The sequence below is a fragment of the Staurois parvus genome, unplaced genomic scaffold, assembly GCF_062004578.1.
Source record: "Staurois parvus isolate SC_StPar_1 unplaced genomic scaffold, SC_StPar_1.0 ptg001328l, whole genome shotgun sequence".
Taxonomy (NCBI): Eukaryota; Metazoa; Chordata; class Amphibia; order Anura; family Ranidae; genus Staurois; species Staurois parvus.
The window spans coordinates 4,766,452-4,784,202 of record NW_028319124.1 but is presented as its reverse complement, the minus strand read 5'-3'; the positions used below and the strand labels follow the sequence as shown (position 1 = coordinate 4,784,202).

General features: G+C 43.4%; 1 protein-coding gene across 4 annotated transcripts in view; it reads right to left on the bottom strand.

Moving 5' to 3' along the window:
• Nucleotides 1–17,751, bottom strand: part of TACC1 (transforming acidic coiled-coil containing protein 1) — a 162,376-nt gene that overhangs the window by 83,404 nt on the left and 61,221 nt on the right. For all 4 annotated transcript variants that reach the window (XM_089661296.1, XM_089661293.1, XM_089661297.1 and 1 more), the window contains exon 2: nucleotides 16,111–16,187. In XM_089661296.1, coding sequence (XP_089517422.1) covers nucleotides 16,111–16,187 — 77 coding nt within the window. The remainder of the gene's footprint in view (nucleotides 1–16,110; nucleotides 16,188–17,751) is intronic.

Here is a 17,751-nt window from a genome sequence, read left to right as displayed (position 1 = left end):
CTTTGCAGGCTCATTTACAAAAAAAAAATTATTATTATTAATAATAAAAATAAATGCACTATTTTTGATTACAAATAGGGGTACATTTCATACAAGATATTTTTGCAAGATGAACTAAGCCTTTAGGACTATAGACCATGATACCTCCATGTGCAGAGTGCACATAATAGCTGGCTTGGGATATGAGGGAGGTAAACTACCCATTTTGCTTACAAATGGCGAAAACTTTGAAACAATCATAAGATATATTGCAATGTTGTAAATCTTGCATACAAGTTATGTCTACACTGTAAATATAATACTTACTGTTAGAGAAATATGTACTGCTACTTACTTTTTATACTACTTGAGCATTTTAGGAATGCCACCCATTGTAAATCATTAAAAAAATATCACTGACATACACGCTTAAATTAACAACAGAACTGAAAACACACTCCAATTATAAAGAATTATCTTGACAGTCTTGTGTCATCATCCTCTTGGTACACGACTGCTCACTATTATTGTGCTACATGAGAAACTTTCTTTCTAAACCATCATTTTATGTAGATATCTGATCTCCAAACTGTGGCCCATGGGCCAGAAGCAACCCTTTTCTTGCTTTTATCTTGTCTTTGGGGCACTGACTGATACATGGCACTATTCCTCCCACTGACACAAACAATGAGGCACCATTCTTTCCCATAGACACCAACAATAGGGCACTATTCCTCCTACACAAGCCTACGATGGAGCACAAGTCCTCCCACTCATAACAACGATGCAGCATGATTCTTCCCACTTAAATCAATAATGGAGATACTATTCCTCCCCCTGATACCAATGACAGGGCACTATTCCTCCCAAAGATACCAATGATGGGGCACTATTTCTTCCACTGATACCACCGATGGGGCACTATTCCTCCCCCTGATATCAATGATGGGGCACTATTCCTCCCAAAGATACCAATGATGGGGCACCATTCCTTCCACTGATACCAATGATGGGGCACTATTCCTCCCACTGATACCAATGATGGAGCACTATTCCTCCCACTGATACCAATGATGGGGCACTATTCCTCCCACTGATACCAATGAAGGGGCACTATTCCTCCCACTGATACCAATGATGGGGCACTATTCCTCCCACTGATACCAATGATGGGGCACTATTCCTCCTACTAATTTTGTTTACTCCCACTGGCCACAGTCCGGCCCCCATTCAGTCTGAAGGACAGTAAACTGGCCCTTTTTAAAAAATGTTTGGAGGTCCCTGGTGTAGATTATGTGAATTTTGTTGCAGTTTGAGATTTTTTTTACATTTGGGCACCAGTCGCATTTGACTTTTCAAATGCTTCAACTTGAACAATAATTTCACCATTCCATAATTCAATTTTCCATGAGACAAATACTTAGGGTACAGTCAATAGTTCTTTCATGGCCATTATGGTTTATGTTACAATTTACAGTAACTCACATATAGCTTAACTAAAATAATGCTTTCAAAATGTACAAGTGCAGCAGCTCCTGTGTGCTGAGGTGAAAAATCTCCGATGCTTTACACGTTTGTATGACATTTCTCCCTTAATGTGTCACTTTCACATTTGGGGAGAAGCACCAAACGTGTCTGCATGGGTAAAATGCTGATGCAGAAGCCATCATCAGTTACCTGAGTATGAGAGTATACAGACATTCACTGTTATTGAAGGCTGTGTGCGACACATGTGACTCCCACATAAAAGCTGCCGAGAGCCTGTGTGCATGCGGCTTGTATGTTATACAATGTTCTAGTGTGAGATCTAATAGCCCTACTGTTTCTTTGTTTCCCGCTCCCTCAACCTCCTGGCGATCACGGAAACCTGGATCCAGCCCACTGACTCTACCTCCCCTGCTGCACTCTCCTATGGAGGTCTCACCTGGACCCACTCACCCAGACCTAACGGTCGTAAAGGTGGTGGAGTTGGTCTGCTCCTGTCACCGCGGAGCACCTTCCGAGTCCTCCCAAACCCCCCCTCCTTATCCTTCTCCTCCTTCGAGGCCCACTGCGTCCGACTATTCTCCCCAACCCCCCTGAAGATTGCTGTGATATACCGGCCTCCTGGATCCATACCCCGCTTCCTGGAAGACTTCTCCTCCTGGCTACCCTTCTTCCTCTCCTCTGAGCTACCCACCATCATTCTTGGGGATTTCAACATCCCTGTCAACCTTGACAACCCGGACACAGCCCGTCTCCTCCACTTAACCTCCTCCTTTGCACTTGCACAGTGCATACAATCCACCACCCACTCCGACGGGAATATCCTTGATCTTGTCTTCTCCAACCGCTGCGCTCCCCACAACCTCACTAACACCCCCTTCCCTCTCTCTGACCACAACCTGATCACCTTCTCTATCTCCTCGTCCTCCAACGCCTACCCCTCCAAATGTCACACTACTACCAGCCGTAACCTCCGCAACCTTAACCCTGCCCCCCTCCACTCTGCAGCTGATCAACTCCACGACCGCATCCTCCCCCTGTCCTGCCCCGACTTGGCTATGACTGCCTACAACAACGCGCTGTCAGCAGCCCTTGACTCACTAGCGCCTTTAACCACACGCAACATCAGACTCCGACCGCTCCAGCCCTGGCAGACTGATCACACCAAAACCCTCAAACGACGCAGTCGTGCCCTGGAGCGACTATGGCGCAAAACAAAATCCCAACAAGCTTTCACCTGCTACAAATCTGCCTTCCGCACCTACACCTCCTCCCTCCACGCAGCCAAACAAGCCTACTTCCTGACCCTCATCAAGGCCCTCTCCTCCAATCCTCGCCGACTCTTCTCCACCTTCAACTCTCTACTCTCTCCACCCCCACCTCCACCCAGCACCTCGCTCACCGCCCTTGAGATTGCCAATCACTTCAAAAACAAGATTGACACAATTCGCAAGGACATTGCCGCAACTCACACGCCCTCTCAACCCGTCCCCTCTCACACAGCTACCCCCTCATCCCCCCTCCCCCTCGACATTACCCGCAGGGACTTCGTCACTGCTCAAACTCCCTCCGACCCCGTTCCCCCTCACTCAGCTACCCCCTCATCACCCCTCTCCCACGGCCCCACCACTGCTCTGACCTCCACTCCCACCCCACCCTACATTCCTCATACTGAAGCTCCCCCAACACTCCACACCTTTGACCTTACTACCATTGAGGAAGTCTCCAAGATCCTCTCTGATGCCCGCCTCACCACCTGCCCCCTCGACCCTATCCCCTCACAATTCCTACGACCTCCCTCCCCCTCCATCCTACGCTCCCTCACCCACATCTTTAATCTCTCCCTCTCCTCCGGCACTTTCCCCTCCCCACTGAAGCATGCACACATCACCCCCATACTTAAAAAGCCCTCCCTGGACCCCAATGACCCGAACAACCTCAGACCCATCTCCCTGCTCCCACTTACATCTAAACTCCTCGAGCGTCTCGTCTACACCCGCCTATGCTCTCACCTCAACGACAACAACCTCCTCGATCCCCTACAGTCTGGCTTCCGCCCCCTACACTCCACCGAAACCGCCTTACTCAAACTCTCCAACGACCTTCTAACCGCCAAAGCTAATGGCCACTATTCAGTGCTCCTACTCCTTGACCTCTCTGCGGCCTTCGACACAGTTGACCACCCCCTCCTCCTCAAAATACTACACTCCCTCGGCCTCAGAGATTCTGCTCTCTCCTGGCTCTCATCCTACCTGTCACAACGCTCTTTCAGCGTTACCTATAATGCTACCACCTCCCCCTCACTCCCCCTCTCTGTTGGGGTCCCTCAAGGCTCTGTCCTTGGGCCCCTTCTCTTCTCCATCTACACCTCCTCCCTTGGCCAACTCATACACTCTCACGGCTTCAACTACCACCTCTATGCCGACGACACACAAATCTATCTCTCAACCCCCCACCTCACCCCTTCGGTCTCTGCCCAAATCACACACCTACTGAGCGACATATCAGATTGGATGTCGCTCCACTTCCTTAAACTGAATCTCTCCAAAACCGAGCTCCTTGTCTTCCCCCCAGCCCGAACCCCACCCCCCATTGACTTCTACATCACATCCAACAACGCCAATATCAAACCCGCTCTGCAGGCCAGAGTACTTGGTGTCATTCTGGACTCCAACCTATCCTTCCAGCCCCAAGTCCAATCTTTAACAAACTCGTGCAGACTCCACCTCCGCAACATCGCCAAAATCCGCACGTTCCTAACCCCAGAAACCACTAAACAGCTCATCCACTCCCTCATCATATCACGACTCGACTACTGCAACTCCCTCCTCACTGGCCTGCCTCGCCGCTGGCTATCCCCGCTTCAGTCGATCCTGAATACGGCTGCCAGACTCATTCACCTTTCCAACCGCTCCATTTCCGCCACCCCCCTCTGCCAATCCCTCCACTGGCTTCCGATTGCGCAACGGATCAAATTTAAAATCCTAACACTGACATACAAAGCTGTCCACCATACTGCCCCGAACTACATCACTGACCTAATATCCAAGTACCGCCCAACACGCACACTCCGCTCCTCACAAGACCTCCTTCTCTCTAGTTCCCTGGTCTCCTCCTCCCATGCCCGCCTCCAGGACTTCTCCAGGGTGTCACCCATCCTCTGGAACTCCCTGCCCCAACCCATCAGATTATCACCTACTCTCCTCTCCTTTAGGCGCACCCTGAAAACCCATCTCTTCAGGGAAGCCTACCTCACCCCCTGCTAACTTGCTGACCTCCTCCACTCTTCCTACCACTCCATCCCCCACAGCTATCTCCTCCTGTACCACTATCCCATCCCTTCTAGATTGTAAGCTCGAAAGAGCAGGGCCCTCGATCCCCTCATGTTTTGCATTGTATTGGTATTGTTCTGTCACATGTTCTGTCCCCCTTTGTAATGTACAGCGCTGAGTGAACTATTGGCGCTTTATAAATGCTGTATAATAATAATAATAATAATAATACTGTGGCCTAACACTTACAAAAAGCACTAGTCATACTGTTAGATAGAGGCAAACCCTTTGTTACAGTCAGCCATCACTTAAAAAGTATATAAATGTAACATTTCATATTTCTGAGATGTTCCTGCTGTACCATGTACTTGTATGAAAAAGCATCCAGTTCTATTTCTATGGCTTCCTTTGTGTGAAATCCCTGGTGTTCCTGTCAGTCCCTCTATTTTCCTATTAAAAACTGACCACACTAAGCAGGATAACACACTGTGGTCAGTTCTCTGGCTATGCTGAGAACTCAGCCTGCTCTCCTCCAATGATCAGACTTGTCTTGACACACCCCTCCCCCACTAGCACAGACATTCATTGGGAAGATCAGTGTGATGCTGTTTCTCCTCCCCCAGCTATTATACAGCTGAGAACAGAGGGGATATTATCAAAAAAGGGGGAAAAAGGGCATTTATAATGTTTTTTTTTTTTATATCTATACACAATTGTTTTGCCTTTCATATCTATTTTAAACTGAATCGGTTGTTTTACAAGGTTAGAGTTTAAATATACTTTAATTTTAAACAACTCAAACTAGCTACAAAATGTGTAAACTGCTTGAGGCTGCCTATATGTATCCCTTTTCCTTCTTTTATATAAGCCATTCTTGACCAGGGTTTATCCAGAGGTTGGTAGGGGTTCCTTGAGCTGTGGTCGATTGTCCTCACACCTGATGGTGCCTGCATAGTTCCAGGAACAACACCACTGGGCAAAGCCAGCAGCATGACACCAATAATCATTTTAGCCATCTGTAAGGGTGGCATTCTGACCACCACTGTAAGGGTTTGCATTCTTCCAACTGATCACCACCTAAGGGGCATTTTTCCCAATGAGCCTCAATGAATTGGTTTTAGTAAGGGTTCCCCAAGACCTGAACATTATTTTAGGTTCCTCTGATTAATAAGGTTGAAAAACACTGTTCTATATTGACCTAGGAGACTAAAAAGGAGATGGACTGTTTCATGGGCAATACGCAAAAAAGATTATTCACGGGATACTAAATGTGTGTTACAGAGGAATACACTGGACCTGCTTTATGAAACCCAGAGGCAAAAAAAAGCTGAATCCAAAGAAAGCTATTGCAAATAGCAGCCATGAACATGAAACCCAATTGGAAGATATACTAAACCGACTCACTTCTGCTCCAGTTTTCACAAGCCAGTGATTAAGGTTACATACAGAGATGTGCCGCATCATTATACCGAGAAGTGTGGCCGCTCATGTCCATTAAGTGGTAACAATTTCTACTGGCATTATAATCATTTGCTTCACCCAAAAGAGCCAGAAAATGAGGTCACCATGAGTGATCGTTTTTGAATTGAAATTAACCCGATTCCTGCTCGTCTCTAGGGCATTAGAGAAAAATGAAAGCAAAACCCAATGGTTTCCATTTGCATTAACCCTTTTACTGCCAGGCCCTGCACTCCACTTTTAACCTCAGCTGACCAGACTGTTTTTGCAACTTTTCACTTTTTTTCCCTCTGTCTGTAAAGTCCCCTCAAACCATTACATTTTCTGAAAGCATAGGACCGGAAAATTAAAAAAAAAAAAAAAAAAGGTGCTACCAATTTTGTAGGCGCCGTGATAATTGTGAAAAGGTTTATCAAAGTGATATTTTCATTAAAAAAACACAAATTATTATAAGCACACAAAAACACAAAATTAATTGCTCAAATCACAATGCAGAGCACACTACAAACTGCACGCAGTAACAGATTGGGACAGGAATGACAGCAATTTCAGTTCAAATCACATGCAATTCTTTTCAGTGCGATTTGAGCCTATTCATGTTGTATGGGCTCAAAGTGCACTGCAAAGGTATCGGGTTCAGGTATCAGAGCATTTGCACAAGTACTTGTATCTGCACCAATACCGGTATCAGTGCAACCCTAGTTGTCTGTACTCTCCCTTGCAGCAGCTGCTCACTGACACAAGAGAGCTGAAGCTGTGGGATCACATGACCAGACTGAAGCAGATTAAAACTAGGTAAGTATCCCGATCTTTTATAATACAGGTTCAGCGGGATAGGTAGAAAGAGGGGGGGAGGGAACAATTTTAAAAATAGTAAGGCTTTTCTTACACTTTAACCTCACAAAGCTAAGCGATTTTACAATGCTGCTTGAAATTGAAATTCCGAAGACAATATGTGCCATACTGGCCTGTCAGCTGCTGAAGCCTTTAGCCAGCTAGTGGTACATACCACACTTGTCACATGGATGCTGAAAAAAAGCAATATTCATGTAAAAGCAGCCAATCAGGGACACCAGAATCTGCAAATTTCTGCATTGGCTTTGCTTACGGTTTATGGGATCTAACAGGGACATATAAAAAAAGATTTAAAAAAAAAATGGAGGATGTATGTGTGGTTTCCTTTCTCAAAATGAACTTGCAAGAACATCTGAACCAGGAAGAGTTTTGTTCCCATCATGTAATAGGAGCTTTCCCTGTTCTGCTCCTGGAAATCTATGATGCCCGAACAGTGTAGTGGAGGAACTGATTCTATCCACTTTCAGGGAGTCAGCCACTGGACTGCAAAAGATAGAGGTAAAAGATAAACGTAATATAGGCACTCAGTGGTTACTCCAACCTTTAACTTCAAAGGCATTTTTGTTTTTATAATTAGACCTAAATTAAATAAGCAGTTCCAGGCAAACCTCCAAATTCCTTTTTTTTTTTGCTGCTGTGATCTGATTTCCTGTTAGAGGATGGCTACATTCATTCTCCATGGTCCCACTGTATTTAGGAATGTAGTCACCCTCTCACCCTCTATTGCTCACTCCCGAGATGGACTAGAGACTTTGGCATTTGAAATGTGCATAGAGCAGACCACAGCTAACATGCACTGCTCATTCCGAACAAACGGAGATGAAGGGGAAAAACAGAGGTTTGGGAGATCAGAGCTGACATTACAAGAGGTAAAAAATGCAGTTAGAGACAAATGTAATGGAAAACAATCAAATGGACTATTAAAGTAGAATTCCAATCAAATTCTAACTAAGCCTAAAAAGTTACCCCCATCCCTATTAGAAGCCTATTCTATCTACCTTGTAAAAGATGACTATACTTACCTATTCTGAAGCCGCTCCGGTTCGGTCAAATGATCAGGTCCCAACGCCGGCTTTAGTGTAGAGGAGGGACAGCCACCAATGGCTGCAGACAAAGAAACAAACCCAGGGCGCACGGGCCTAGTGCATTAACATTTTAAAAGATCACCCCCAGGATACTAGTATATTTATAAGAGGATATTGGCATTACAGTTATTGGCTCTGATGAAGAGGAAAGCCCTCGAAACGCATCAGAAATTTGGAGATCTATGAGTCCCAAAACGGATATCATCCAGTGTGACTGGACCTTGCTGTACTATATATGATGTGCCCTTGACATTTGTTACTTTGTGAGTATATTACCAATTATTTAAAAAATTATCTTTTAAAAAGTTAATGCACTAGGCCGTTGCGCCCTCTGTCTGTTTGTTTGTATGCCGTATTCTGGATCCCCCTGGTCCGTTGAGGGCAGCATGGCCTACAGTTTCCAGGCATCCCACTTGTGGTCCCATTCTTCTGTGGAGTCCATCCTCCAGCACAGGAGTATATGTTTATGCAACCAATGGCTGCAAAGCCTGGGCAATGATGTCACCCATAGGCTCACTATTCGACATCCGTTGTTACCTGCTCCTGCTCCACACTGAAGCAGTTGATGGGACCCGATCATGGGCCCGGACCAGAGCAGCTTCAGAATAGGTAAGTATAGACAACTTTTCTTTTTAAAGGGTAGATATAATAGTCCTAGAATGGGGATGGGAGTAGGTTTAGGCCTAGTTAGATTTTGGCTGGAATTGCACTTTAAGTAGTGGACGTGTATGGATTATTTTCAGAGTTTAGAGTAAATTAAAGTTTAAAAAGCAAAAACCTCTCATTTGGGATGTGTGGTGTGACACATCACACTGGACCTTAAGCCTTTGTCTCTCCCAGTGAGGATTTCCCCGATCCCTCCTTCCCTGGAAGGTTTTGTATTTAAGTCACGGAGTGAGACACTGCCTACATTGTTCATATTTCCTTTGTGAAACCGTCTTCTGACCCTGAATCACCCAGAAACCCCCGCACAACCAAGATGTGTGAACCAAAAATAAGATACACCTGGAGATCAATAAATCAGGTTTTCATGGAAAACGTTTTTCTAGTTTCCCATAAAGGATAAGCCAGACTGTGCCGCTCATGGGGTGGAAACTGGAGCAAGGAATCTGGTACTACAATGCTCAGCAACCAGTCTTCATCTTTCAAATGAAGCAATAACTTGTATGTTCTTATGGACCAGTGCTGCTATGAAACAAGAACTTTATGTTCTTATAGACCTGTGCTTCTATTACAATGTGAACAAAAATTTGTATGTTCTTATGGACCAGTTCTTCCCTTTTTACAGTTTGCTTTAATCAGACCCAGTGCTCTGAATGTAGAATATAAGGGATTATCAGCATAGATTCCTTTATGTGAATAGTAAAATCTGGTTGATATGGATATCATGATATGGTATGATCCAATTACCATAAGACATCCACAATATTAATTATTATTTAGCCAGGTTTAGTAGTGAAGGGGTTAAGGAGTCAGATGTCTAGAGGCTGCTGTAGAAAAATGCCAGGAATCCCTCCAGAGAGGATGGTTTTTGACATTCATTTCCAGTACGGGTTGGTATGCACTTTGAGGACACACATATACAAAAGCTAAACAAGATCCAGTTCATAAACGGAGATCCACATTCTTGCCAAAGTAAGCAGCTAAATAGTACATTACACCATAAGCTCCTGGTAAATGTTATTGCTACTGTATAGTTATAAGAAGAAATAGTTCAGGGGAGGAGAAGCAAAGATATTCCATGGATGTTTTAGGGATATTGTATGCAAATTTATTTTTTTTTCCCATAGTTGATTTTATTTTTCATTGTTTTCCAGTTTTGTTTCTACTAGAGTAAGGATAAAATCTGTCAGAAATTTTTTTTTATGCTGTCATTTCCCCTCACTTCCTGTTGTTGCAAAATGCCAGAAAGAGGGAAGAAACTTCCCCTATGACAGTTGTTACTGACCTGAAATCCCCATTAGATTTTCCCTTACTTCCTGTTGATATGATAACTGTCGATGGTCGATGCCCTTACTTTATATTCCAGTGACACGGTCACACAGACAGAAAATTTAAATTAAACCCAAATCATTGTAACCTCTGAATACAAGTGTGTGTGTGTGTGTGTATATATATATGTATATATATATATATATATATATATACACACATATATACACACACATATACACACACACATATATATATATATATATATATATATATATATATATATATATAGTGGCAGTACGGTATCCTGCCACGATGGAAATCATGATGGACACCCAGGATTCTCAACTATACAGGTTGAGGGGCTCCAGGCGGATCTCATAATGCAGAGGAAACTGGTTTATCAGTTTCCTCTTTGGTTTGTAAAGCCTGTTTTGGGACCTGTAGCCTGGAGATTTCTTAGAGATTTGGGAGGGATGAAATCTCCAATCCTGGGCCCATATTTTGGGAGCAGCCAGCGTGCTGATTGCACAGGTGTGTGCAGGACTTTTAGGGGAGGCCAGGCCATGATTCTGGGCTCCACCCCGGCAGATAGGAGTCAGGAGGGCTCCACCCCGGCAGATAGGAGTCAGGAGGGCTCCACCAAGGAGAGGTGGAAGCCAAAAGCAGCAAGGAGCTGTTTGAGAATAGCTGTGTGCTAAAACAACCCTGTGGAAGAAGTCTGTGGGAGACAGATATAAAGCTGTGTAGCTGAAAGAGCCAGAAGGCTGAATTTGTTTGATCGTGGATACCCCTGCGTGGGAAGCATTTGTGTTATTTGAACTTTCTTTTAAATAAAATTGGGCAAAAAGGCCCTTAAAGAAGCGAGTTGCTGTGTGCTTTAACAAGAAGAGCTCTACCACTTGAAGCGAGTTCCCACAATATATATACACATATTACACACGCAAACACACATATACACACACACACACACACACATATATACATACATACTCACTGTGCTACTATAACATTTTCTTTCTGTGGATTGCAAAAAACCTGGTTGATCCGCCCCTCCCTCCTTATCTGTATCCCCACTGCAGCTGCAGCCTGAGAATGTGTAAACCAGCTCTTGCCGCATCTATTGAGCATGCTCCAGTTTTGGTTCCTTTCTAAACTGTTAATTTTCTCCTTTTTCTTATCTAAGCAGCCCACACAACTATAGAGTTACACACTTGGGCATAAACACAGGGAAACATGACACTCCCCCTTCCTCCTCCTCATTTTGCTAAATACTATGGGTGCAGAACATAAGATGGTGATTGATGGAGGCTTCACCTCCTTGTTAGTCTGAGCACATACACAACATAGAAACAGGCTGGAAGGATGTAACACAGCCTGTGATTGGCAGAACCTCCTTCCAGATATCTTTACAGTGTGAACCAAGTGAAAGCTATTGTCAGCCCACCTAAACTTCAACTACACAATTGTATTGCAAAAATAAACATTTGCTTTGAAATATACATTTGTATGAAGATTTAAAAACACTTTATTGCTATTATTTGTTTTGATTCTCTATTCTGAAAGCTATTTTTTGTTATGTCATGTGACAGGCACAGTACCAATCAGTGCTGTACAGACGCAGATTCATAGTCCAGACCTCCTATGAAGCTATAGATCATACATCAGCTGAGTACTAGAAATTCCTCCCTCAGATTTTTCTTGGGAACGGGAAAGACCTGGGAAACGTCATGTGACCTCTGAACAGCGATGAATAAATAAGGTACTTAGAAGCAGGGGCGGACTGAACATTTGGAAACTCGGGCACTGCCCGAGGGCCTGGGGTCAGTAGGGGGCCCCATGAGATGCCCCTGGTAACTTTTTCATAGGTTTTTTGAGTTTGGGCAAGGACACAGGGGCCCCATGATCCCCTATTGCCTGGGGGCCCCATGAGTTGTCAGTCCGCCCCTGCTTAGAAGGGATAATGGCAATTAAACATTGTATGTTTAGTATCACTTTAAAAAGGGAATCTCCCCAATGTGGACTGATACAAAAATAAAACCCAATTTGAGGCTCTAATAAAAAAAACATGGCAGCAGTGGAATTAAAAAAACACAAAAAAAACAAAAAGCAAAAGCAGAGCATCAGACAGAAGAAGAAATGGTCCCCTCTCTGTTTTACAGGTGCGTAGTAAAAAAAAGTCAGGATTTTACTGATGTCCCCATTAGGGAGATTTCCTCTACTCCCTGTCCAGGCAATGGGTGTCAGATAAAAGAGGAAGAGAAGAAAAATCTCTTCAGGGTAAACAGGGAACAGCCTACGAGAGGCAGAAATACTGACCATTCCCTGTTTGCAAGAATTAAACAAAATTAAAAATACAAACTGCCAGTCGGTTTATGTAAAGTAAACTTTATGTATATGGATGCAAAACATAAAAATGGAAAAACTTAACATGGGGAATAATATTTTCCTACGCAGAGATGGCTTCCTGTTCAGTAAACGAACAGAAGAAAAATTCCTGTCGCTTTCGAGCCTGCTTGTAGTTTAACACAGCAGCTAAAATAGAACAATGAGCTGCACAGGAAGACTGTATGAGAGCCAAACAGCTCATTGTCCTACAGGCATATTTTGAATGTTCTCAGCAGCTCTTTTTGTTTTAATAATGGGGCCAGGAACATCAGAACACAGAATACTATTAGTGGTTCTACTGAGAACACCACGAAGTAGACATAGTTAAAGAAAGTATCTTCAGGAAAAGTCTTCAGAACATATCTATACATATAAGAAGTCGGGCCAGGCAGAGAGCGGTTTGGCAGATTGTGGGATATATTTGGATTCCTTAGATCCTGTGAGTCATTCGCCCACATACTGCACATCTGAATCATAAACCAAGCAAAACAAGCTGTCAGGAAGCATAAAAGCTTTTATTTTCTAGCGATGAGCAGATTAGTCCCACAATGCATAATATGCGATATGGAGGAATGAGCCCTGTAAATGTTACAAAGACATGGCCGTCATCATCATACACTGCAGGCTACAGTGATAATATCAGTACATACAATGCAGATCTTCATTTTACAGCACAACAGTGCTTCTGTGCCTTTTATAAGGTCAGTTCACCCAAAATTGATATTTTAGTTTTGGAAACCCCACTGGATTCTTATGTCTCTTAGATGGTCTTCCTGCCATTGTTTGTGGCCATGCATCAACCTACAATGGAGTTGTGGTGGTTCCCAGTCCTGTAGTATTCATCATAATTCTGTATAGTGAAAAAACAGAAGGGCATTTCCTCTTGGTGTTGGTGGGAGCTTCTTGCACCCTCAGGATGCACACACCACCTCCCTCTTTGCTCTCATCCTGTGCTTAACTCCCCCTTTCTTGGCTCTCCTTTGAAGTGCCTCTACTGCTAGAATAGAATTGCAAAAACCAGATCCTTCCCCCCTTCTCAAAGAAGAGAGTCCATACATAGCTACTGAGCCACCAATCTGCACTGTATTGCAGAGAACCAGCTACCTGAAGAATTTGCTGCATCTGGCACACTTCCCGGTATGCCATGTGCCTGGTCCTCAGCTGTGCTCAGTGGTTTGATACTCCAGCCGTTATGTCATTGCTGAGTCCTGCAGTGATGTACAGGCCAGTAGGAAGAACCACAGATCACAGCAAGGGTTTGGGCATCTGAAAATGTTGGATTTTGAAGATTTTGAAGTTATATATCTGCAATAACTCATACAGCCCAGATTGGCAGAATTGCTTTAATTATCACACTGCACATGTGGTTCATTTATTCCTACTCCAACCTCAGTGGTGTAGTCCCTTGTATTGTGACCCCTTGTGTCCTCCAACTCCCTTTTTTGCCTTCCTCTGCTCCCCTGCTTTGCATCCATTATTCCCTAAGTGAATTTGTACTTGTTCGCTATTTGTGTCCACTGTGCTCCTTCTTCTCAATTTTATGAACCCCCTCCATGGCAGCTACGCCCTTACTAATGTACTTGATACTTTCCCAAGTGTCCTTCTCCAGTGGTAATCTGCTTATACACAAAGTTCTCATTGCCTCAAAAATATCCCTACATCTCCACTTTCCTCTTACGTGCCCAAAAGTGGTAGGCATAACCCCCAAAGGGCACCTGGTCAAGAACTATATTTGTGCCTCCCCTACCCATTCAATTACTGTCCAAGCACAAACAATTATTATGCAGCACAGTGGCTAAATGGTTAGCACTTCCGCCTGGTAGTACTGGGGCTGTTGGTTCGAATCCCAGCCACGGCACCTCCTGCCTGGAGTTTGCATGTTCTCCCTGTGCCTGCGTGGGTTTCCTCCAGGTACTCTGGTTTCCTCCCACACTCCAAAGACATGCTGGTAGGTTAATTGGATCCTGTCTAAATTGGCCCTTGTATATGAATGTGAGTTAGGAACCTTAGATTGTACGCCCGTTGAGGGTTAGGGACTGATGTGAATGTACAATACATATGTAAAGCGGTGCGTAAATTGACGGCGCTATATAAGTACCTGAAATAAATAAAATTTATAAATAGAAAGTAAAGGCAGACTACAATTTTCAAACAATCGGTACAAATGGTGGGTCCTTCCCTGAAGCCCACATTACCCTGTCTATTTAATGTTTTCTCAGGTGTCCATCTGCTGGAGTTTCAGCTCCCTCTGCCCAGAGTTCATACTGCCTCCATCCCACAGTGCCACTGCTCTCTTTTTTCTTCTTGGACATCCAACTGTAGAGTCTTCCAACACAGGCTTTCACTACATGAGACTGTTGTAGGCACAGGCACGTGAGTTAGGTGTCTTAGGGAACCTCATGCATGTCAGAGCCATTGCAAAGCTCCTCTAAGGCCAACCTGTTAAATGCAGTCCAAATTATGTTCAGATATACAATATGACTAATAGTAAAGCTGGGCCATGCATGGGAAAATCAGCAAGAATGAAATCTACTTGTCTCAGCCACAGGTTACCCAAGCTGCAGCATAGTTACATAGTTGGCAAGTTTGAATAAAGACACCAGTCCATCCAGTAAAACCTATGTAGTTGTGGGTGTGTGTTTGTGTCAAAATCATTTCCCATATCCCTGTATACTGTGTTCACTAAAATGCCCATCTAAGAGTTTTTTTTTAATTATCTGACACTTCCCACTGACAACACTGATTGCGGAAGGGAGTTCCACGTCCTTACTACGCTGAGGTTAAACCGCTTCTTCTCCAATTTCATTGAGTAGCTAAGTGTCTTATTAAGCTCCCGAGACTGAATAATTTTCTTTCGGTGAGATATTTGTATTTCACTATCATATCCCTGCTTAGGCCTCTCTTCTCCAAGGAAGATAAGTTTAATTCTTGAAGTCGTTCTTCATAACTGAAGTCCTCCAATCCCGTATAAGCTTTAACCTTCTCTGGACTCTCTACAGTTCCAGCACATTCTTCCTAAGGACTGGCGACCAGAGCTGGACAGCATACTCAAGATTCAGCCGCACCAGAGTTTTTTAAAGTGGTAGAATTATAGTCTTATCTCTTGATTAGATACCTTTTCTAATGTATATTCTGCTTGCTGCAGCTTGGCATTGCATGTTATTGTTAAGTCTATCATCCACTAGGATTCCCAGAATTTCTTCCACCCTGGATTCCCCCAAAGGTTCTCCCCCTAGTGAGGAACTTGTGCAGCAGATTTGTACACCAGACTGGGTGACAGTCTTATGTCTATGACACATTTTGTCACCACAGCCTGACTGTTCTTTTAGAGAAAATGATCAATGGGACAAATTCAGGAGTGCTGAGCATTCATGGCTACTGGGCAAAAACTACTTTTTCAGAGTCACATTACACCCACTTGTCTAGCCAACACAGTAGCTTCATGGCCAGCTTATTGATGGTCTCAGGGAAGCCTTGGCTGTTCTTCTCATCCTACTTACCAAGAGGCCCCTCTGACTAAGCAGCAGGTAAACTATTCTTTTATAATCATGAGGAAAGATAAGCTCCTCCTGTATGATACAGTCTTACTGGCTCAACAGAAACATTCAGAAAGATTTTATTATATATGTGATACAGACATTCTCAGTGCTGGTTACCTCGTATTGGCTCCTTCAATGGAGATGAGATTGGAGTTTCTGCTTCAGGCGTGTCAAAGTTTCCCTCAGAGTCAGAGCTGTGGAAGACAGTAAACTGGTTTTGTTAGATTCTTCTCATTATTCCTAAAAGATAAAGCTCTCTTGTCTAATAAGGAACATCAGTCAGTGAAAAGTGAGAATTTCTAATTAGGGCCTAATCACGAGGAAATGGAAGTGGAAAATAAAATAGTGAATATCAGCATCTGCTCTACCTGCACATAAAAATGATACACAGTATTGATAACGTCAATTAAATCAAAGAGTAGGAACCAAAGACACTGGACAACCATCACCTAGAGCTGAATTTGAACATTATTTATCAATGATATTAGCCAGTGAATCAAGGGAAAAGTCACTGATAAATAAAACGTACTGTATGTACCAAGTAGAAAAATGGCCTACCTGATTGATTAGTTTAGGTAAGTGCTTATAGTACACAGTTTTGGTAAATCTAAAAGAGATTGTACAAAGATTCTACAGTCAGATAGTAACATGTAAGATTTAGGGAGAATTTCCACCATATCTTCAGAAAATGATCAACAGGGCATAGAAATGTTACTATTAACTTGCCAACCTCCTCCACTCTTCCTACCACCCCATCCCCCACAGCTATCTCCTCCTGTGCTACCATCCCCTCCCTCCTAGATTGTAAACTCGAAAGAGCAGGGCCCTCAATCCCTTCATGTTTTGCATTGTATTGTTGTTGTTCTGTCACATGTTCTGTCCCCTTTGTAATGTACAGCGCTGAGTGAACTATTGGCGATTTATAAATACTGTATAATAATAATTAAGTATCCATCTCCACCACCATCTCCAGCACTGGCTCTGTGCTCACCAACTTGTCTCTTTTAAACACAGAAGCTGGTAGAGGAAGTCTTATGCACTACCTGCTTCCTCTGCCAGCTTCCGTGTTTACCAGGAAAAAAAAAAAAAGGGAGTATCCTACTAGGTCACAAAATGATAATAATGAAAATGATCTCATAGATCTAAGAGGAGGGAGCAATCCACATTACTCAAAATTCAAAACAATACCATAAAAATGGAATCATGACAACCACTACAAAGCATGCAATATAAACTTATTAAAAAATAAGGGTGAACAAAATAATTAATCCCCAACAGATGTCTTGATTAACATTCATCTAAAAAAGAAGTATCTGTGAAAACACCTGACAAAAAACGGTAACTAGTTAGTTACATATAAAAAATACACACAAACCACCTGTCATGTCCCCAAATATATGAGCACGTATTCAAAAGATTATCATGGTGTATAATAAGCTGCTAAGAAACAGGTAAATATCCCAAAAGTCAACTTGGCAAAAAAAAAAAAAAAAAAGACGGCCTGGTAGATGGACTTGCACTTTGCTGTAAATATTATTTAGTGAATGTCCATGAGTTGATCCCAGTGTTCCAAAAATGCAGGCAGCCTAGAGGAGAGATGTGGGTTGATGGGTGTTGATAGTCCACCAAGAAGATATAAACGTATAGGGTGGTAACATCTGTACAAATAGATGCAGGTACAGATGTTACCCTCGTCACAACCTCCCTGTCCCCCAGAGGAGATCAGAAAAGTGGCACAGACAGCACGCAAAGTTGTGG